This window comes from Penicillium macrosclerotiorum (genome assembly GCF_028827735.1).
Source record: "Penicillium macrosclerotiorum strain IBT 26536 chromosome Unknown utg000001l_segment0_segment0, whole genome shotgun sequence".
Taxonomy (NCBI): Eukaryota; Fungi; Ascomycota; class Eurotiomycetes; order Eurotiales; family Aspergillaceae; genus Penicillium; species Penicillium macrosclerotiorum.
Genome location: NW_026643081.1, coordinates 2,659,644 through 2,681,467, shown reverse-complemented (window position 1 = coordinate 2,681,467; position 21,824 = coordinate 2,659,644). Strand labels below are relative to the sequence as shown.

General features: G+C 51.0%; 9 protein-coding genes across 9 annotated transcripts; 7 read left to right on the top strand and 2 right to left on the bottom strand.

The window, feature by feature from the left end:
* Nucleotides 1-220: 220 nt before the first annotated feature.
* On the top strand, nt 221-1,911 carry N7462_000893 (uncharacterized protein; the record flags this gene model as incomplete). The annotated part of the gene is made up of 2 exons (XM_057072619.1): nt 221-1,384; nt 1,537-1,911. 2 exons carry the CDS (start codon nt 221-223, stop codon nt 1,909-1,911), a joined length of 1,539 nt encoding a protein of 512 aa, XP_056939149.1.
* A 643-nt stretch (nt 1,912-2,554) lies between these two features.
* On the top strand, nt 2,555-3,862 carry N7462_000892 (acyltransferase family protein; the record flags this gene model as incomplete). Its single annotated transcript, XM_057072618.1, has 1 exon — nt 2,555-3,862. One exon carries the CDS (start codon nt 2,555-2,557, stop codon nt 3,860-3,862), a length of 1,308 nt encoding a protein of 435 aa, XP_056939148.1.
* A 3,165-nt stretch (nt 3,863-7,027) lies between these two features.
* On the top strand, nt 7,028-8,611 carry N7462_000891 (glycosyltransferase; the record flags this gene model as incomplete). The annotated part of the gene is made up of 3 exons (XM_057072617.1): nt 7,028-7,569; nt 7,632-8,252; nt 8,323-8,611. 3 exons carry the CDS (start codon nt 7,028-7,030, stop codon nt 8,609-8,611), a joined length of 1,452 nt encoding a protein of 483 aa, XP_056939147.1.
* A 530-nt stretch (nt 8,612-9,141) lies between these two features.
* Nucleotides 9,142-10,241, top strand: N7462_000890 (alpha/beta-hydrolase; the record flags this gene model as incomplete). The annotated part of the gene is made up of 4 exons (XM_057072616.1): nt 9,142-9,204; nt 9,316-9,462; nt 9,493-10,101; nt 10,173-10,241. The coding sequence occupies 4 exons, from the start codon at nt 9,142-9,144 to the stop codon at nt 10,239-10,241; spliced, it is 888 nt and encodes a 295-aa protein (XP_056939146.1).
* Nucleotides 10,242-12,724: 2,483 nt separating this feature from the next.
* Nucleotides 12,725-13,216, top strand: N7462_000889 (uncharacterized protein; the record flags this gene model as incomplete). Its single annotated transcript, XM_057072615.1, has 1 exon — nt 12,725-13,216. One exon carries the CDS (start codon nt 12,725-12,727, stop codon nt 13,214-13,216), a length of 492 nt encoding a protein of 163 aa, XP_056939145.1.
* A 529-nt stretch (nt 13,217-13,745) lies between these two features.
* On the top strand, nt 13,746-15,109 carry utr2 (putative cell wall glucanase (Utr2); the record flags this gene model as incomplete). The annotated part of the gene is made up of 2 exons (XM_057072614.1): nt 13,746-13,860; nt 13,935-15,109. The coding sequence occupies 2 exons, from the start codon at nt 13,746-13,748 to the stop codon at nt 15,107-15,109; spliced, it is 1,290 nt and encodes a 429-aa protein (XP_056939144.1).
* A 2,055-nt stretch (nt 15,110-17,164) lies between these two features.
* N7462_000887 (uncharacterized protein) lies at nt 17,165-17,473 on the top strand (the record flags this gene model as incomplete). Its single annotated transcript, XM_057072613.1, has 1 exon — nt 17,165-17,473. One exon carries the CDS (start codon nt 17,165-17,167, stop codon nt 17,471-17,473), a length of 309 nt encoding a protein of 102 aa, XP_056939143.1.
* A 931-nt stretch (nt 17,474-18,404) lies between these two features.
* N7462_000886 (alkaline phosphatase) lies at nt 18,405-20,326 on the bottom strand (the record flags this gene model as incomplete). The annotated part of the gene is made up of 2 exons (XM_057072612.1): nt 18,405-18,712; nt 18,808-20,326. 2 exons carry the CDS (start codon nt 20,324-20,326, stop codon nt 18,405-18,407), a joined length of 1,827 nt encoding a protein of 608 aa, XP_056939142.1.
* Nucleotides 20,327-20,620: 294 nt separating this feature from the next.
* Nucleotides 20,621-21,576, bottom strand: N7462_000885 (uncharacterized protein; the record flags this gene model as incomplete). The annotated part of the gene is made up of 2 exons (XM_057072611.1): nt 20,621-20,820; nt 21,072-21,576. 2 exons carry the CDS (start codon nt 21,574-21,576, stop codon nt 20,621-20,623), a joined length of 705 nt encoding a protein of 234 aa, XP_056939141.1.
* Nucleotides 21,577-21,824: the final 248 nt, after the last annotated feature.

Here is a 21,824-nt window from a genome sequence, read left to right as displayed (position 1 = left end):
TCCCGTTAGGGTTTGGCGCAACCACTGCAGGATTGACGAGATGCTCGGTTCGAGGTGCTCTTGGTCTTTTCTTGTATTGTCTTTCTTTTGGGATTAGGCTGCCTGTGGGTCATCGAATGATTGACAAATTTAAGAAAAGAGGGGAATAATTTATCAACAAGCCGAACTTCGTCTTGTGCCTGATTCTTGTCATGGTTGAGCGCCTTCATCTGCTTTCACGATGCGCCAGCCGTTCTACAAGGACAATCAGGTAGTCCCTTTGGGGATTATGCTCTTGACGTTTTTCATCTTTGTCTATCATTTTGAATTGGATCGTCAGGGTCCACTGGGCGAGATCCCCGCGGCCGCCGTTCCCAACGCCTTCGTCGCCGAGTCCCCGCGCAAGGCCGACTCGAGCTCTACTTCCAACTATGTCGACGACGAAGCTGTAGACCAGCGCGTTCACATCATTCCTTCTGCCGTTCCTTCTGCCAAACCTCATGTCTATACTTCTTCCTCTCCTTCCTCTTCCTCTCCTTCCACTTCCAGTCAATCTCTTCCTTCTTCCGAGGGCTTAACCACCGACGATGTGGTCCTCATGTTCAAGACCGGCGCCACGGTCTTGTGGAAGCGTGTGCCCATTCACCTGGCCACGACTCTCGCGCCCAACCGCATCCACCCTGACAACGTGCTCTTGTATTCCGATTATCCCGAAACCATTGGCGAATGGAACATTATCGACATCCTCGCCAACACCTCCGACACCGTTCGCCAATCGGCGACCTTCCAACCATACCAGCAGCAGGCTGACTACGAGGCGCGCCAGAACTATGCTGAGATTTCCAACATGCCCGGCGACGCGGCTGGACCCCCCGGTGGATGGAAACTGGATAAGTACAAATTCCTACCGATAGTCCAACACGCTGGTCGCAATCGGCCTAATGCCAAATGGTACATCTTCATGGAGGACGACTCCTATATCTTCCTCCCCAACTTGCTACGCCACCTCAATACCTTCAATCATCGCGAGCCCTGGTACCTGGGCAGTCTGGCGTGGATCCACGGCGATTACTTCGCGCACGGCGGCTCGGGCTTCGCGCTCTCGCGCGGCGCATGGGAGCAGAGCTTCGGCCAGGACTCGCGCATTGTGGAAAAGTTCGCCGCTTTCACGGAAGAACATGGTTGTGGCGATCATATCCTGGGCCATGTGCTGCGCGAGTATGGCGTGCAGTTCGGCGAGACGACCGACGACAGTCGGTTCCGGTATGGGTTCAACCCGGACGCGCACTGGTCGACCTGGTATGAGCCGGCCAACTGGTGCAAGCCCGTGTATAGCTGGCACCATACGCACGGTCGCGATGTCGCGCGATTTTACAATCTGGAACAGTCCTGGAACTTTGAGAAGGTGAGTCTTGAGCTTCCCCCGCATTTGTCTGGTGTGTTTCATTTAATTCTATTTTGTGCGATTTTTGGTCTTGGGAAAAAATTTTCTTTGGATCTGCGCTCTTTTCCCCAGATCTGAAAATAGACCGAAAAGACTAATCTTTGACTCAACAGGGCCCGCTGCGATATCGCGACATATACGAGGCGCTGGTCGCCCCGTACCTCCGCCCGCGTGCGGAGTGGTGGGATAATTGGTCTGGCAAGCACGAAATCACGTCGAGCACTGCCACAACAGCCGAGACACCAAACACGGTCAAGTCGGGTGAGACCTGGCGCACCGCGTGGCAGTCGGTTGACGCATGTGAAGCGGCCTGTGTGGCGTGGGCGGAGTGCGTGCAGTGGGCCTTCTACGAGGACCGGTGTAAGATGGACAACAAGGTCCTGCTAGGCAACGGCATCCCTGAGGGCGATTCGCGGCGTCAGACGAGCCTGCCTTGGGTCAGCGGGTGGCTGCCCCGTCGAGTGGAAAACTGGGCTTGCCAAGAGTGAAGCATACTGGGCTGATTATTTTCATGAAGGCTATTTTCTTCTTCGTAGATTTGTATATTCACATTCTACGGCCTCTATAGAGCTGATCACAACCGTTGCAGGGCTGGCGGATCATCAACAAATCACTACAGTCGATCACGGGATCCGACGGGGCCCTAATCTTGAGAAATCAGAGTGATCGACGGATGGAACATTAATAAATATGAATCTGAATATTAATAGCAAGATCTGCATGATCTAATACATACCCATCCCTGTAAATGAATGAATATGGACGAAGATGGACGAGTGAAGCATGCTCCCAAGTTGAGACCTTGTCCCGGGTGTCAGACTCTGCTCTCCCCACATCATAACGTATGTACTCAGGGGTTTTAGTTCCCAAGTGCTACCATAGCATCCATGACCCTTAGTGGCCCCAGTGGGTCACAAATTTAAAGAGAAAACAGGAAAATAAAAAAAGGGTCCACCCCGCCGCTAGTAGTTCGACGGCCCCCAATTATCGTAACCATCGGGTTTGAATGTCTCTGCTCCGTTAGTCTGACTTGGGTGCTGAGTGCATGACGAGTATGAGAATGCCGAATTAATCCTATTCCTTCTTCTTCTTCCCTGAATCCAACTCGCCCGGCTGGCGGCCAACACGACCATGGACCGCACCACCTGGCTCGATGGCCTCCGCGGCATCGCCGCCGCCATTGTTGCAACAGACCACTACTTCATGGGCGGCGTCCTAGACAATGCCTTCCTCTCGTTTTGGGCCGATCCCCCCGAGGAAAATCGGCGACTGATCCAGCTGCCCCCGATTCGGCTACTCTTCGCCGCACATGCCATGGTCCCGTTGTTCCTGGTGATCTCGGGGTATGCAATCTCGATCAACCTCCTCCGCCTGCGCCAAAGCAACGACGGCGAGTTTGTGCGCCGATTAGCCTCCGCCGTCACTCGCCGAGTCTTCCGCATCTACCTGCCCGTCTTTGTCATTACCGTCATTTCGCAGGTGCTTTTCTTCTGTAATCTCTACCAGTGGAATTTTGGCGACGACGCGCTCTGGGGCCGACGACCATGGACTACCCCATGGCGTCACGTCACCTTTGTCTTTCGTTACATGATTGACAACTTGAATATTATCAGCTTCCAAGGCAATCCGGGTCTGAACGGCCAGCTCTGGACCATGCCCTTGGAATTCCGTGGCTCCTGCATCACCTATCTCACTATCCTGGGGCTGGCCTTCTGGCGGCCGCAGCTCCGCCGCCTTGCCCTGGCGTGTCTGACAGTCTACTGGTTCTACTTTGGACTCTGGGACATCTTCGGCTTCATGGCCGGTCTCTATATGGCCGAAATGCGGATTCTATCAGGCGCAACCTCCATTGATGAAGAACCCAAATTGCCCTTCCATACCTTGACCACGATTTGGGCCTCGAAAATGAAGTCGCCCCGTGTAGTGACTCTCCGAAACGCCATCTGTTTTATTTTCGGGACCTATCTTGTGTGTCTGAGTGACGATGGCCATCTCCCGCCGGGCTACCAATTTCTTGAGGCGGTCGAATCATCGCGCTGGGACGGCGATTGGGCGGTGATGAGCAAATGCTGGAAGACTGTCGGCTCGGTGCTCGTCGTCTTCGCTATCAGCCAGTCGCCCAGCCTGCAACGCCCCTTGAACGTGCGTCCAATTCAGTATCTGGGTAAAATCTCCTTCTCGCTCTACCTCGTGCACCAGTCTGTTTACCACCTGGTCCGAGATCCTATCCGGAACTTCCTATGGTTCGTAGCCACGCGAGATGGGTATCCGGGCACACAAGCCGCAAGTGAGTATACGGGGCCTTTTGCCTTTTCGTGGTTGACTGGTTTCGTAATTCTGTCTGTCATCAATCTGTATGTAGCGGGTCTATATACTAGATTCGTTGACGAGCGGTGTGTCGATGTGGCGCGGAAGATCGACCGGTGGCTTACTCACTAGACTAGACAACCTTAGATTATCTGTCGATATTCTTAATTAGATTATTTTATTTTTTATATCCCTTTGCGCCACGCCATTCTTACTCCATGTATAATTATGTTTTCACGGACTTGAAAGGAAACGGTGTATACAAGGCTAACTGGCGTTAGGCCACGGTTGATTTGTATACATACTGTAGTCCCACGGTCGACGATCTACCGATTTCCCTAAAGATACAAGCGGTCGCTTTGTTGTAAGGTCATTGACGGTCTTTGGGGGCTGTTGTGGACTCGCATGAAGCTATGAGACGCTGCTTACGTCGTCAGACATTTTCCTTCTGTAGGCGCTTTTGTCCTAAAAGATTTTAGCGTGTAGCTTTCAAGGCTTTCAAGGGAAAACATCTCTGCTCGTACCTGATCCTGTGTGGGTTGCATGCGCCGACTCAACTGGACACGGTGTCGGCTTTCCACCCAACCCTGGGGATGTCGTGTCATGTCTCAGCAAATAAAATCTTCTATTGAGCTTAGATTGATTGTTGTCTTATCAAGTTCCGAATTACGGAAATTTTCCCGAATGACACCCGATGGGGGACCACATGGAAGGGGGGCCCATGCTCCCATGACACTTGGTGTTGACTTGTCTCCGTTCGTTCATTTTCATCTTCATCTATATGACGAGTCATGTTTCTATACATGCACCCATAAAGACCGGATAATGTCTGGCAGGTGGAGCTTTCCTGTCTCAGCTGCCGCCGCTTTTATGAGGGCGCTCCGGTTAAGGCTCACTGAGTAGATATCAGCGCGAGCTTAGATTTAGTGATTAGCTATAGCAATGGCATGTGATGGATGACTCATGCTTCATGATTTCAAAGATCTTAGCAATTGGTTACTTATGGGCGGTATTAGCTATATAGCCACTGCTCAGTAGCTACTTTCTGAAGTCTAGTCCATAACTTACTATACTTGAAAAGGAGAGCCTCTTTTGAGTTATCTATACTGTGATATCTAGTACATGAATACTACTAATACTACTATTCCCTTTTATAGATTTATTATTGTATGAGGATACTGTAAAGGTAAACTTGTCAGAGTAGTGGGCCATTGGTTGGGCAAGGAATCAAGGATAAATCCAGTAGCTCCTAAATTTGTAAGAGACTGGATCTTGAGGAGACCAGTATATTCCTAGCCCAAACCAACAGACGTAGCAGCTTACTGAGCGTGCTGAGCCTATACACAGGCCTGTTTTCGGTGTTTTTCGATATAATGATATAGGGCATAAAATTAATAATTTCGCTGGTAGATAAGATGATTGAAATATTTGATTTTCTGGTGGAAAACTAGTCTCTTCCAAAATAGTAGGTGGGATTATGATCCGAATTTTAGTGTAGTCCGAACGCTAACGTATTTCACTATCCCGTGAGGCACACTAGCGGATGACGCACCCCATCAAAACGCTTCCCACGCGTCACCTACTATCTTCCACCACATACCATGCCACCAAAACGTTCTGAAAAGCGCTTAAAATCACTTGAACAGGAAGGCCGAATCCTATTAGCAATCGAAGCTATTAAAAATGACACGAATCTATCAATTCGCAAAGCAGTAGATATATATAGCGTGCCAGAAGCAACGCTTCGCCGACGACGCGCAGGGGGAGCCTCGATTGTTGATATACGCCCTAATAGCTATAAACTAACACAAAAAGAAGAGGATTCACTTTGTCAGTGGATACTATCGCTTAATACGTGTAGTGTTTCCCCTAGGCTTTCGTATATTAAAGATACAGTAAATCTTCTACTAGCAACGCGTAGTGATATGTCATATGATATTGCAACATGAGGCTATTCCCAACTCTATGCCTCAGGTGTCAGTTTGACACCTTATCGGTCAGGCTTCGACATGACAGCCCCACTTCTCCCCAACATGGATGTATGACCTACAAGGCCCTGGGGGTTCGGTGCCCTTCCATTAGGGATTCGTGAACCCCTCTTCCCTGTATCCTTTGCTTACCTTTGTTACATGTGGGCCACGTCAGACCGCATGTTGTAATGTGATCCATCGTCTTTGCTTTGGTCATGTGGGAAAGTGTTGAAGCCTGTACATAAATTGAGGATTATGGAGAGATCCATGATAGCAAGAAACAGTGTTTTGCTTTCCTTACTTGACGTTTATCTTCCTACCTAGTCGGCAGGCTTTCTACCATTTACAAGTAGTTATTCTCTAACACAGAGCTTACTCAGCAGCCTACTATATGCGCTAGGCCTACTACCAAGCGTGTGTTTCGGTGTTCTGGATGTGGGAATATAGGGCATAAGATTAATCAATGTAATGCTAGATAGTTGAATCAAATATCTAGTGTTTTGGTGGAAAAATAGTGTTTTCAAAAAGTAGTAGTTGGTAGGGTGCGTCACCAGCTAGTGTGCGTCACGGGATAGTGAAATACGTTAGTGAATAGCGTCGGTTAGTTAATTACTTACTAGTAATTCTTACTCAGCTGCGATTGTAAGCACTAATAACTTGTAGAGGTCCTACTTGTCAGCGTAGTGGACTGCCGGTTGGGTAAGGAATCAAGGTTAAATCAGAAAGAAAGCATTGTGGCTCCTGTATTGGCAGTAGAATGAACCTTGAGGAGATGCTTGGATTAAGCTCTCACAGTACCGACCTAAATCTGATGAGTACCGGCCCCCCTGGGAAATGCTGGTGTTCCAAAAAGAATTCGGCGCTCGGCGGCCCCAACGCCACTCGTCCTTAACCAATGAACGATTCCGTGTTTTCTGTTGTCGTTTCGGTAGCCAGATCTGGACAAATTGCAGTGAGATTCCAGCTGGTTACAGATGAAACTCTCTTTATATTTCGCCCCCACCCCAATAAAAGGAATTGACAGAGGCGCGACATGTAAAGTTAGCTCATGATTGGTTTCAGGATCCCTTTCCAGGGAAAAAAACGTCGTCGGATTATGGAATTATTGAGAAAGCGCCCCCAAAATGATCGATAAGTAAGCGAAGCTGTAGGGATTCCGAATACACAAAGCTCTATGTTAGGGAAAACAAAGTGACTGCCAATTGCCAATTGACTTTTCTGGGCTTTTTTCGGCCTCTAAATAAGCTCCTTTCCGCTTCAATATCTGGAATTTCTTCTCCTGTTTTGTGTGCTTCGTTGCTCGTTTTCACCCCACCCACTCCCCATCATGGCAGGCCAGAAGATTCTCATGATAACCCACAGTGAGCTTGGTCAGGCCACTATTGTTCTCTCGGTTGCCCACGAGTTGCTCCTCCGTGGCTGCGACGTACATATAGCCTCATTCAATGCCCTAAGTCGCCCGGTGGAGGAAATGAATGCCCGGGCTGCGCTCCTCTCGGACGGACCCGCCAAATCAGCAACTTTCCACCCAGTTGACGGCTTATCGATGGCAGAAACCTATACAAAGAGATGGTCCGAGAGCGTCTTTCCAACCCACCTGCCTGGGTATGATGGCGTATTAGATGCCTTCAAAACGAAGAGTGGAAAGTTAATGGCGTGTTGGACCGGTCCCGAATATATGAAGGCACATGACAGCATAGTGACCATAATCAAGGAGATCCAGCCCACACTTATTACTGTTGATTCCTTATTTTATCAAAGCATAGATGCATGCCGGACAGCGGGCAGAGAATTCACTATCCTGAGCGCGAATTCCCTTAAAGACCATGTCTTCCAACCGTGGCTGGCCACGCTCTGGAAATATCCTTTGTGAGCAACAATCTTTTCCTTGTCTACTGTTACTCGCTAATATAATGACTCATCGGTTGCAGTTCTGGCTCTGGCTTTCCGTTCCCCATCCCCTGGCGATTTTTCTTTAAAAACATCTATCTTGCCATCCAGGTGGCAATAATATACCCCAAATTCCCTGCCCTCAAGGATTTGAACACCTACCGAAACGAGCACGGTATTCCAGGTCCTTTAGCAACATGGGAAACTCTACAGGACAAAAACATCCCTTACATTATAGCTTGCTCGCCAGAAATAGACTTCCCTTGTCAAATTACCGAGCAATTTACCACCTGCGGCCCCATCCTACGGCCCTTCCGCTCCATTGCGGTTGAAAGCCCCAGTCTAGCGACATGGCTGGCCAAAGCTCCCACAGTATTGATTAATTTAGGATCACACCTTCTCACCGACACTGAGAACATGAAACAATACATAGAGGCCATCCAGACTCTTCTCGATTGCCGGAGCGATGTCCAGGTCCTATGGAAGATGAAAACTCTGGCTGGAACAGATTTCAAGTTGGAGGATTTTGTCGACGACTCATTTACCCAACGAGTCCGAACCGAGAGCTGGCTGAATGCTGATCCCGCCTGTATTTTGGAGAGCGGGAATGTGGTCTGCATGGTCCATCATGGTGGCGCCAACTCCTACAATGAGGCAGTCTGGTGAGTCCCCATTCACCTCTCCTTTTCTTTTCTCTTTTGTATCCTGTCTGCACAAACTGACCATGAACAGGGCCGGTGTCCCTCACATTGTGCTACCGGTCTGGTTCGACACGTACGACTTCGCAAGCCGAGTCGAGTATCATGGCATCGGAGTCTGGGGCAGCAAGAAAAGCGCACCAAAAATCAACGGCAAGGAATTTGGCGAAGCCTTTCGGCGCGTTCTCGCTAGCGAGGAGTCGGAGACAATACGCAACAAAGCGCTGGCCCTCCGGAATCAATTATCCCCAATTCCTGGACGCGTGATGGCCTGTGAGAAAATCCTCAAGTTGTGCGGCGACCATACAGATAAGACCAAGTAATTTGGCTTTTTTTCATTTCTATGCGTCAAACCGACGTAGGCGCTTATGGTGTGGACGGTAACTTGAAAAGGCGTTTCATATAGATCCATTTAGGTACATAATAGTGTTTATTAATTCATTAATTTTACTTTGTACATCGAAGGCAAGATAATCGTTAAGCCGTACAAAATCCTTGCACACAAAGGGAGTCGGCATCCCCCAAGGCGCAGCTGATCGAGCGATTCATTAATATCTTTTTACAAGGATACAGGTTGATAGCGCTAGAAAGTCTCAGCAATTCTGGAGTATGTGCTTCGTATAACTATCTACCCCTGACTTCCTCCGGTGTTATGAGGATAATAACCACTTATTAGGGGCCGAGGCTTGCCATAATCTTTATGCCCCATGCTCTGTAGTCGGTCTGCTATAGACCCAATACAGACTCATTCGCACCCTATTCTTCAGTGCATCCTCCGTCACGTCTTCATGTCTATAATTAATTCAATCACTTCTTCTTCTATAGCATCGTAAATTCGCTCACGAAATATTGGATGGCTGTTGAGAAATCATGGCCAAAACAACTGGAACCAGGTCCAGATGGAGATCGCTTCTTTGTGCTTAACCCCCAAAAGACTATCGCAGCGCCTAACACCGATCAAGGCATGGAACAGACGACCATGCATAAGATTTATAAAGGAATCCTTTGCTCCATTCCTTAAATTGAGCCCGTGCCTATTGGCGCTGTTTGGTACCCGAAGGCTCCGGTTGAACCTCCGCGACGACTGATCATCCATTTCCACGCAGGTGGCTATGTGACCTTCGGTCCGCGTCCGGCCGATGGTGCCAGCTGGGGCTGCAATAGATTTAGCGAAGTATCTGGATGGCCATTGCTTTCTATTCAGTACCGCCTCTCGCGGGACAAGAATACGACGTTCTCAGCGGCACTTCAGGACGGAATCACTGCCTACGTCTATGCTCTGGAGATATTTAAAACCCCACCTTCTCAAATCGTGCTGGCCGGCGAGTCAGCAGGCGCTAATATGATTCTTGCGATGCTGCGATATATCAAGAACGAAAATCCGGCGCTTCCTCTGCCTCGCTGTGCACTTCTGCTATCTGCATGGGTCGATATGAGCAGAAAGACCGTGGACGATCTGCCTAAGAACCGCAATTACAACCGCGACTATGTCAAATACGACTTCCTGGACTGGGGCCAGAGAGCCTTTATACCCCCTGGATGGGATAGCAACAACTCTTACTTCACTTCTCTCGGGAACGAATATCAGCTGGGCGTTCCCGTCTTTTTCTCTGCTGGTACATCGGAGCTCTTTTATGATAGTATTATTGAGTTCCCACTCAGATTGAAGGAGAATGGTAATGATGTTGAAGTGCATGAAACTCCCAACTCGCCCCATATCCCCTTTGCACTCAACAAGGAATTTGACCAAGAAGAGGATGCTGCTCTTTGCCATGCGCTTGCAACTAAGTTCATCGAAAGAACCGGTGAAAGAGTGGGTGTATATTCACCCACCTGATGATGATAGACTAGCCAATTTATTTGTCCAAGTCAAAGTTGTTGTAGGGTGTAAAGCGTCCCGGCATGGAGTACGCTACTCTGAAGCTGAGATTCACCCTGCGTGGTGATCCATGATTTTTCTTATATGATTCGTTATATGATTCCAGGGAATTAAATTTATTGGTATGATTATGGCCTAGTCGGGACTAGAACCTAATGAAGCGGCCGTATAAACGTTTTAATAGAGCAAAATATCTATTTCCAACAACCGATATTTGCCTTACGTACACGTAATTGTTGCTCGAACAAAGAGTTTTCCTAGCCATCGTAGGATTATATTATCAGTTGTCTATCCGTTTTGTGATATTTGAAATCGCGATAGTATAGTAGCTTATCAAAACTAATTCGCAAAATAGACCTCCCCCTTCAAATATAATACACGGCGGAGGCGAGAACCTGATTGTTGATATAGATTCAATTGCCCTTATCCATTCTCGATTTTCGATTTTCTAGTTGTAGACGAGCTTTCTGGCGGTAGAAATATCTCACGTGTTACGATTCAAGCAATAGATATCAACCCTATTACGAAGCCGGCTTTTGTCAAAGTTATAGATATCTTTCGCACAGATACCGTTTTCGTTGAAAAAGGCTTTTTTTTTGATGAGGATTTCCGAATGCTTGTGTGATTTGAACGCTTGTGAACTACGTTTTTTTCGTATTTGAGTAAGATCAATTTCCTTTCTTCTATGAGTAGTATCTTACGCCTTAGACAGAGAGGCTGCAACTAGGGTGGTCACTGTATTACAGCTAAGCTTGTAATACTCCGCGAGCGAGGGCGTGCATAATAGTAACTACCAAGTAGCTCAGGCCCGCTCAGAGGCGTGCTTCTTTCTACTTAGTGATCAAAAAAGCGGCGAGGAGTGAGCACTAGAACAGGAAGAGAAGGCTAAGAGTTGCTCGACAATTTTACCCTGCGTACATAAATGCAAGAACCCATTGCACGTCCGGCCTCGCACATCCAGCTCGTGCATTCCCATCGAGTCTGGTAATATTTGGAATCCTACCAACCCTCGCGTGGTGATGGGGCTTCGAGGGCAGTTGCACAGCGCTAGCCTGGAAGCGGCAATCGGGCGCTCGCGCGTCCGGAGGACAGAGTACAATACGCGGAGTCAGAAACGTGCTGGAACGCCATCACACAGGTTCAGGTCGAGTCGAGTTCATTGCAGCCCGTCACATCGGGCCTGCTCCCCGCCGACGGACGGCATTGACTGTATTGTGCTCCGTCAAGCCTTATCGGTCTTGGTCGGCCGATGGTATTTGGGACGCACATTTGAACGCCCCTTACTTCTGCGTACCGGGGATGACACATTCTTGGGCTGAATAATAAACAGCCCGAGTCAACACAGGATCTCCGATATGGTGCTCAGCATTCCTTCTGGAAGAAAAATATCGGTTGCTGGCCAAAAGCACGATGTTTACCACATCAGATGTGGTAGCTGTCCCAGTTCCTAAGACTCTCTCTCTCTTTCTCCTTCCTGTATGGGGCTCCAGAGCACAGAACACAGCACACAGAGTAGAGAGTACAGAGGACAGAGCACTGTACTCCGTACACGCTCCAATTTGGTGCCCCCTCATGCCCAGGCGATCAGCAAGCGTCGCTCCTTGTTAGCTCCAGCACGAATGTCCGGCGGGCGGCGACTGGCCCGCATGCGACCAGACAAGGTTCTGCTGCCGCTGGATCGACAGCAGCTCGTTCCTAGATGCGCATTTCCCGTTCGCAGGAGCAAGCAGATCTTGCTTTAAGGTTTTTGTTTCTTTTTTCGTACGGGGAAAGTGAATGTGATTCCATTCCCAGTTATTCTTACATAACACGAGTCCTGGTGCCCACTGAACAGGCCCAGACGCCGAGTTTCTTGGAGGGCCACTTTCCCCCCCTTTTTGGGCATGCGCCCATGTCACGAGATTTGGCAGACGAATCGACTAAGCGACTAACCGGACCAAGACTTTTTTGCATTGTAGCCTGGTCGGTTAAAGTTGGGTCTGCAGTCTGCACCCCTCAATCCCGAACAGACTACGGCGTCGAGAGAGTTTGATGATGGATTATTGGGGATAGTCCGCCGCCACGAGTCGTCAGCACGAGTCGAATGGAACGATGTGGTGGACGTTCTACGGCGCACAATGCCCAGGCTGCGCCATCCCGCATGTCCCAATGGTATAATTATTGAGGCCTGGGCTGGCCCGCGTGGGGAACACAGCGTGGGTTTTGCTTCCTGTTCCTGCGCCGAGAGTGATTTGACCGCTATTGACCGGAATTGGGTGCGACACTTCGTCCTACCTCGAGGGGGGTTTTTTTTGTTTTGGTTTTGGTTTTATTGTTGTGTTGTTCAACAGAGAAACCATCGAGGTGATAATTGATATATAATAATCATCGTAGAAACCGGATTCGTTCTGTAAGGAGGATCGGTCTTGCCCTTCATCGGGCTGGTCGGCGGCAAACACCTGGAGGGAAAATGTCTCAGGTGGTCTCCAACGGCCGTCCACTAATTAATCCGATTCAACGCCCCCGCCACTAGGGGCCCCAGTGAAATGAACTAATCAGACCTGCTAATCTCTGGCAAATGAGGACTACCGCAGGTGCTGGAGTCATACATGCAGAGTATGCGGAGTCCGCTCAATTCCCCCAGATCATCATCATCATCATCATCATCATCACCATCCTCACCAGCATCACGACCCTCACAATTCACACGTCAACCAAGAATGATAGGGCGATCAGGGTTCAGGGTATGGAAATAGCTAAGAATAACCCGGACAACCAGAAACTTTGTCTTGGAACCCCAAAAAAAGACCAGATAAATTACCAAACCCCTTCCGAGGTTACCGTACCATACACATGCACAGGCCACAAGATCCCTGAGCTCCCGAAAGACAGTGGTGTCTTTGCCCCAAAAGGGTCCCCCTCCCCCCCCCGAGTCCCCCGGAAACCCCTTTGCAAGCGCCCATCAGAGGCCGTCCAAGACCCTCCCAAGACCCTCCCAAGACCCCCGAACTCCACAGGGACAAGTCGCGGCTCCACTCGGTCCCCTAACAGTCCCCTAACAGTCCCTTAAACAAGGCCCCTAAACAAAATCTATCGATGTTCCCTGGTTTGCCCCAAACCCGCCCTGTATGCTGTATTCTGTCCATAGTGTTCCGATAAGCCCCCTAATCCACGAACCCTGACGCTTGGACGAGGTTCTACCCTGGCCCAAAAGGGGTGATGGGTCCTCTGTTCCCTGGATATCACTGGTATGGATACCGACGTGACCCCGATACCCCGATAGATTACAGGAGTACAGGAGTACAGGAGTACTGAATTACTGGATTACTGGCCCATCGATCGTCGACCAAAGTCCACTTCGGGACAAATGGCACGGTTGTCTCTTGTCGCTCTTTGACGGCTTTCCCTCTCCCTCCTCCCGACTTTCCTTTCGCCAACCTGCGCAGTGAATCGTGCTTCACTGGCTGTCCCTCGTTCACTCTTCTAGCCCTCGTTTTAATTCCCACAGTTCGCTCGTTTGTCTGTGGCTCTTCCATACTCCTCTTCTTTTTTTTTTATTCTTGTATATTCTGGATTTCTCGCACATAATCTCTCACACAATGGTCCGTTTCGCGACTCCGCTTCTGGCCCTCACGGCCCTCTCGGCCACCGCGCTCGCGACCACCACTTGCAGCACCAGCAGCCAATGTCCCGAGGATAAGCCTTGCTGCTCACGTAAGTCAACCTTGCTCCTCTCCTCTATCCTCGCAGGACCATCAATCTGGGCTAACTTCCTCGGCTCTCTCCAGAATATGGCGAGTGTGGCACTGGCGCATACTGCCTCGGTGGTTGCGACATCCAATCCTCGTTCTCCATCGACTCGTGTGCCCCCATGCCCGTCTGCGAGGACAAGTCCTATACTTGGGACAACCTCGACAACACCATTCTGAACACCAAGTACCTCGGCGACGCCTCCGAGGCCGATTGGACCTACAGCGGCTACCCCAAGATTGATGATGGGAGCCTCCTCATGACCATGCCCAAGAACAGCGTCGGCACCTTGTTCGCCAACAACCACTACATCTGGTACGGCAAGATCTCCGGCAAGATTAAGAGCAGCCGTGGCGCCGGTGTCGTCACCGCGTTCATTCTGCTGTCCGACGTCAAGGACGAGATCGACTACGAGTTCGTCGGTGCCGACCTAAGCAACGTTCAGACCAACTACTACTGGCAGGGTGTCCTCGATTGGCACAACAGCGCCAACGCCTCCATCGACGGCGGCGACTCCTTCGACGACTGGCACACCTATGAGATTGACTGGCAGCCCGACCAGACGCAGTGGTCCGTGGACGGCGAGGTCAAGCGCACCCTCAAGAAGTCCGACACCTGGAACTCTACCGCCAACCGCTACCAGTACCCGCAAACCCCCGCCCGTCTGCAGATGTCGATCTGGCCCGCCGGTCAGGCTAGCAACGCCGAGGGCACCATCGCCTGGGCTGGTGGTGAGATTGACTGGGACAGCACCGATATCCAGGAGAAGGGCTACTACTACGCGACCATCGGCCAGGTGGATGTCACTTGCTACTCAGCTCCGTCCGGCACTTCTCAGACCGGCAACACCTCCTACGTCTACACCTCCTCCTCGGCCATGGAGGCGGATGTCGAGATCACCAGCAACTCGACCGTGCTCGGCTCCCTCGGCGCGACGGGCCTGGACATGACTCTGGGTGCCAACAGCAGCAGCAGCGCGACCGCCTCCGCCAGCGACAGCGTCCCCAGCAGCAACGGTGGCTCGGGCGGCATGGCCAGCAGCAACTCTGGCAGCTCCACTACCAGCAGTTCCTCTTCCACCAGCACTGGCTTCAGCCAGGGTAACAGCGGCAGCAGCACCCAGGACAACGGTGCCCCGGCGCAGGGTGAGCGTGTCCTGCGGGGCTCGCTCTTCGCCGTTCTGGTTGCGGTTGTGGTTCTGGTGACGCTGTAAAATGCTTGAATATTTTTTTTTGTTATCTGTGTGGATTGTGATACACCCCCTTTCCTCCATTATTTTAACCTTGTTTGTTTTTTTTTATCTTCTTCAGAATATCACTTGTTGGGCTTCCTTTCTGCCAGTATATTTCTTCTGGTCACTCCTCCCTACGAATTTTCCTTCTCGACTTTGCCTCTGAAGCACTTTTGGATCATAACGACAACTGTTTTGGTTGCCTTGTACTTTCCTCTTTCTTGGTCATGTAGCTCTCTCTCTCCCTGTTCGTTATTTATGATGGCACACACATACACACATGCCCCCGTGTTTTCCGGAAGTATCTGCTCGGCATTCTCCTACTTAATACACGCATGGCTCAAAGCAGACCCATTAGTATTTCCTCTCTCCCTCTCCCGCCGTCCTTCTTCTTCCCTTCTCAGGCCTGCTTTGTTTCCATGCCTCTCTTCCACTTGTGGTTCTGTCTATACGCAATACGCAATCAACGAACACGGTACTCCAGAGCCCTTTTACTCGCGCTTGGTGTAGAACATTTTCTTGTCTCCCGTCATCCACTTCACTAGCTTCATTAGTATGTCATTTTGAAGTAACATGTTCGATATTGTGAGAAATCGCCATCGACGGATCCCGTTGGACTCCTTTGTCTTTTTGTGCTTCTTCTCTCCGAACCATATACCTCATGTAGTTCCCATTATGCAATGCAGAGGTAGAACTCGCGTGCAGCGAGCAGAAGCGTTGGACAAGAAGACGACGAAGAAAGCACCCTCCTCCCCCCCCCCTTTCCCCAATGTGTAGCAGTACACTACATACAGGGCCCCGGGGAAGGAGAAGAAGAGCCCATCGCGTCCAGCCCTTATCTTGTCACACGACGCTCTGGCATCCGCAATCCTGGCTTCTTGGCGGGACGTCCATTCAAGCTCTCGTATTCATGCAGGGGCTCCGTTGGGGGTTAGGTACTGTAGTGGGTTTCTGCGGTTGGTGGGGGGAGAGGGGGAGGGGCCGGGCTGGTTGGGCGTTGAATCGGGCCCCTGCAGCCGCGAACCGCTCCGTCTGATCCCCGCCTGTTTCAGGGTGTCGTTCGTATTTCCACCACGTGGGGAGTTAGAGGAGGGAGGGGGAAGGGACTTTCGGGGCTGACCAGGTAGGCGGATTCCGCGGGAATGTGGTTTGGGGGGTTTTTGGTGCATTGTTAAGGGGTCGGTATCTGGATCTAAATCTGGATCTGAATTCTGGGCTGAAGATGGGCGAGGCGCCACTGCCGTGGTATGTCTGGCGGATTTTGTTTCGGAGTGGTGTTTGGATGTCAGAAGCCACGGGGACTTTTGTTTGATGAGGTATAGAGTGTTTTGCATCAATGGAAATCCCTCCTTTGAGCAGAAGAAGTGGTGAAGGCGATGGTGAAAACACATCCTTGTCGGAAGGGCCCTAGTGCTCAAATGAATGGACAGGACATAATCTCTGATATATGCTCTTTCACAGTCTACAGATTTCTGCCCTTTGGTAACTTACTAGTCCACCCAACAGCGTTCAGATATTGTGAAGCTCTTATAGTGAATAATATGTGACTATTGGTCAGCATGTTGAGACTCCCTCCAGATTCAAGCTCTTTATAGCTGAGACTTCTCTCGACGTCAACTCTCAAACCATATCCGACCTCAATGGCTATAAAAGCTCACCTCATGCGACCATTGACCTTCATTTTTTATCCTCAACGCCCCATCCATCATCATCATCATCAATATCATCAACAAGAACTCTCCTCTAACGTAAGCCATTCGTCTTCCGCAAAATCAAGCGTTGTTGAAATCCGTTCACTATTGACTCCAAACACACAATCATAGAGAAGTATACAACCTCACCGCACAACCAGTCTATCGAACTATATCTACTACCTATGTACCCATCCACCATACCAACAACCAACACAATCCTTCACTCAAATACTCCCTTCTCCCCCTTTCCTCCAAAACAGGTCCATTTAACAAGCCCCGAGCCCCGAGCCCCGAGCCCCAAATTCCAAACTGCAAGGCTGCAAGACCTATACATTCCCTAAAAATGTGCCAATATGCCGGTATTTTCTACCACGAATGCCGCCACGTGCGCTTCCAACTCTACCTCTTCTGCCACAGCCTCCTCGACCAACTCAACCGCATCAATGACGCCGTCCAGCGCGACGCCTTCGCCCTTCCGTTTACCCCCGATCTGCCCGGCTGCGAGCCGCGCGCCGTCTTCAACGGTTCGGTACCCGATACCTCGGCGCAGTACGGGGCCACGAACGTCGTACAATGGGTGAGCCATATCGCGGAGCTATGTCCTGATTGTGCGGAGAAGTGTGAGCATCAGGAGTCGAGAAGAGGGAAGTGAAGGGCGTAGACTTGGAGAGGGGGTGCAGTGCTGGTGGTGGTGGTGGTGGTGGTGGTGTGGTGGTGTGGTGGTCTGAATAAAGATATGTTAGTATGGAGGGGGTTTGGAGTATCTGTGGAGATATGCCTTTTTTTTCTGTGGATTGTTCGGTTCTTTGAACGAAAATGGGGGTGTTTTTATTTTTGGGGCAGGGAGGGGATGGAGTCTTGAGTCTGGCTTCGGGGGTTTTGGTTTCTGGGGGGTTGGTATGGCTCACGAATCTACAGAAACTATGGGGTCAAAGGATATTGGATTTCTAGTACATAGTAGCTATGGGGGTTGTAGAAGAGTCCCGAATCGATCAATTCGCGAGATCGATTCATGGATAAGGTCAGTATCCATCCATCGTGCCTTGTGGCTTGTGCCTTGTAAAGCAAACCAATCAAGTTCAGGGCCCAGTGGATTTGTAGAACATGTTCTGCTGACTCCAAGACAGAATCAAGAAATCTGCAAAAAGAGAATAATGGCCTACAATAAACAAAATCCAGCTGTGCGAGGGTGCACGTAACCGAGGGTTCCCTACATCTGCTTCAAACACTGAGAGAAGTATATATGTATACCTGTATTTTATTCAAATCAAGGCATGCAATGCAATCTTATAATTTCCCAATCATTCAAGATACAACAGAGCCTCAAAGGCGATAAATAATATTTGGACGAGCATGGCTATGATAGCCAGGTTGAGTTCAAACAAGTAATGCACCGCCAAGAACTGAACAAAGAAAAATAGCAACCAGCTTGATACAACAAGATTGAGAAAAGTGCACAGTGTCCCAGAACAAAATCTACTTAACCAGACCCGAAAAAAAAAAGAAAATGAAAGCTATGAAAGGTATCAAACAACCATGATGTGCCATATTCCAATGCAATTGTCCCCTCCCCTTCCCTCAGTTTAATGCAGCGCGCCACATCCGCAGTCCTCCTCCAGCGAACGCTTCTTAAAGTCGCCATGGTACGTGTCCATGCCCTCGGTGCGCACGTTTGAGCCTAGTGGATCGCCCAGCCAACTGTATTTCTCCTGGACCGTAGTTTCCTCGCCAGAAGCGGTCCAGTAGGATGACGATTGGAGGCGCTTGGTGACGGCGGCAACATCGACGTCGAGATAGTCGGCGAGGAAGCCGCCGACGTCGGTATTTTCCCTGTTGCCGACCAGCGGCCAGGCATCCTCGGTAGAGGAGGCGTAAATGTTGACGTCGACACCTAGAATCGTATTTAGCAATGTGACCATGCCAAAGTTGAAAAATTGAAAAGTTGATAGAAAAAGAAAATTGGGAAAGAGGTTCAGTTCTACTTACCGGAGTGTCCATGGGTAGACCAGCCTAGCTGTGCGCGACGGCTGATCATGTCGGAGAAGACAGCCTGTGCGGATATCTGAGGGTCTGGATAGAGCAGAGAGTCAAACTCTTTATCCCCAGGATCGGTGATGCCGAGATATTCTTCCAGTAGGTTTTGGCGGATGTATGCCTTCATCTGCGAGTCGTCATCGTCCTTGCCCGGCCCGGAAAGATACTCCGCGAATTTGGCGGCGACGAACTCGGTGGAGTGGCTGGCATTGGCTAGGACACGCGGTAACCATAGGTACGGCGGGTAGCTCTTGTGCAGCTGTCGAGCAGCTGTAAGACCGCCTGTCTCGTGATCAGATGTGCTCACCACAACACCGGGGGTGGAGTCCTTGTCCAAGAACTCCAGGACTGCGGAAAATGCCCGGTCGTACGCCATCACCTCGTGGACTTGAGCAACCGGGTCGTTTCCGTGGCCAGCGTGGTCGATACGTGAGCCCTCGATCATCAAGAAGAAACCTTGCTCGCTATCGCGCGTAGCATCGCTCAATGCAGTCAGCGCCGTGCGTGCCATCTCCTCTAGAGACGGGTACACATCATTTTGGAAGCGTCGATCAACCTCATAGGGAATGTCCGTGTCAGCAAAGAGGCCTAGCAGCGGGAGCTTGGCTTCCGCCCCGCCCTTGAGTGCATCAAACCCGGCCCGGTCATGCAGGTAGTTGAACCCGTTCTTCGAGGCGAGCTCGATCAGGTCCCGATCGTCGCCGCGACAGCTGCCCTCCGTGGAATTCGACAAGAAATGGCACCGGCCACCGCCCATCATGAGATCAACCACACGGCCCAGTGGATGCTCGCCAATCTCCTGTTCCGCAATACTATCTTCATACTGGCGCAGGTTGGCGTGCGAAGCAAAGCACGCCGGCGTCGCGTCCGTCAACCGCGTTGTCACAACTAACCCAGTCTTATATCCCGCAAGGGCAGCCGCCTCCAGAACCGTACCACATGGCGAGTGGCCCGGCAGCACCGAGATAGCCCCGTTATAGCTCTTCAGTCCACACGAGAACGCTGTGGCACCAGCCGCCGAGTCGGTCACCAGGCTGTTGCTCGATCGAGTTCGCGACGTGCCGATGTAGTGCTTGTCTAGCACGAGGATGTCATCAATGGGCAAATCCTCCGTAAGCTGCCGGAAACTTCTCGTCGTCGTGAGACTGGCGGGCCCCATGCCGTCTGACACCATGAAGATCAGGTTGCGCTTGCCGGTCGGCTTCCCGCTAGGGCCCCACGACTGCTGAGATTGTTGCTCACTCTTGGCAAGCTCATGCTGGTATACGACTGCGAGAACAATGACCAGGATCGTGGCAATCAGGGCCCAGGCGAACATGCCGATCTCCCTCCAGAAGGCCCAGCCCCGGCGTGGTTCGTCCCGACGGACCGCCCGCTCACCCGTAAGCAGGGCATCTTCCTCTTCGGCATTTCGAAGCGACGAGCCATCGGAGGAAGGGCGCGAAGTCAAAAGAGGCTCATCTCGCGCCATGGTTGCGATGGAGGTGTGTTGGTAAGGAGCTTAGCTATACTGTAAGCTCCCCTCGGAGGTTGGTGGAGTCAGAAGCGGAAGAGGGGACGGGGCGCGAATAAGGGACGATAAGATAGAGTCCATTCACATGACTTGATTTTACTCAAAACGGTAATAAGAATTTGTACTGTACAGCAGGAAACACTCCAAAGCCACTGATGAATGAGAGGGGAAAATAGCTATATTACAAAGTCGTCGTCTTCGACCGACCATAATCGCCGCACCAGACAAAAATGCAACTCTTCAGACAGACCGTCAAGACCGTCGATTCCATCCGATAGGGATCATCGCCGCCGCGATCTCCGAGACACCGCGCTCGGTAGCCAGTAGATTGAACTGCGCAGCTGCATTTCGAGTATCCAGAATATCGACACGGATTCCTAGTGCATTGATGTGTCGTTTTGTCTCCGGCGAGAGGGGTAGCATGGAACCCCCGAGTCCCAAGATGAGCATATCTAGCCCGCGACGTCAGCACAATGAGATCTACCACACCAAGAATTTGCAACCCCCAGGCTTGTTAAACATCCTCGAGCGTAGCACAGCGCAACACGAGCGGTTGATCAACGACGCAAAGTCGGAGACCGACACGCTTCTCACCTTAGCAAACAAGCCAAGCTCCACAAGCTACGAGGAAAGAGAAAAGAGAGAGGGAAAAAGTAGAAGGTAGAAAATGGGAAATTGGAAATCACAGAACATAGGAACGTACCGGGTCGAGGCCACACCACGCTCAACAAGCCCCAAGCTTGCTCATCGAGCTCAAACTGGCCCTTCGCATTGATCATACCCATCTTGGCCGCGCGCTCGTCGCCTTCCGCAGCCATTCCGGCCCGCCACGGCCGCCACGCAAATGCCTCGCCGCCAACCAGCAGCAGCCCATCGCCGCCAGTGATCTTGAGCCCAGAGTTCAGGTGGAAGCCGGAGTCGAGGCAGGCGTCGATGGCGGTAGTCGGCACGGGCGTGTTGCCCAAGACATCCAGCGTAGCAAAGTCTGTCTGGGTGTCTTCTTTGGACTGGGGGCCACGGTCGTGAGTGGTTGGCTTGTGGGCGTGTGCGCGGGGGATCATGCGTGTTGGCCGGATCGGGGCGCTGTAGCTGCGTGCGGTGGTGAGGGCTAAGCGTGACCGCGGGAGGCAGGGATGGGGGCGACGGGTCGCAGGCCCGGCGAGGGAGGTGCGTAGGGCACGGAGGAGTTGGGGAGATGGCGAATGCATTTTGGACGGGGGAGGAAATAGTGGTGAATGGGAGATGAAAGGTTGGAGGCAGCGGGAGTCGCTGGAGTTGAGGTTGGCAGGTTGATAAGCTTGCCGCGAGTCTTGGCATCCCCGGCCTCTGGTAGCTGGGGTTATACCAAACAACCCCGACACCAGAAATACCAGCCAGCCTGTTTTACCTTCTCTTTTCGGCCTTTAGAATTCAGAATAAACCGGAGACTTACGCATTGCACTCTGTGGATATGAAC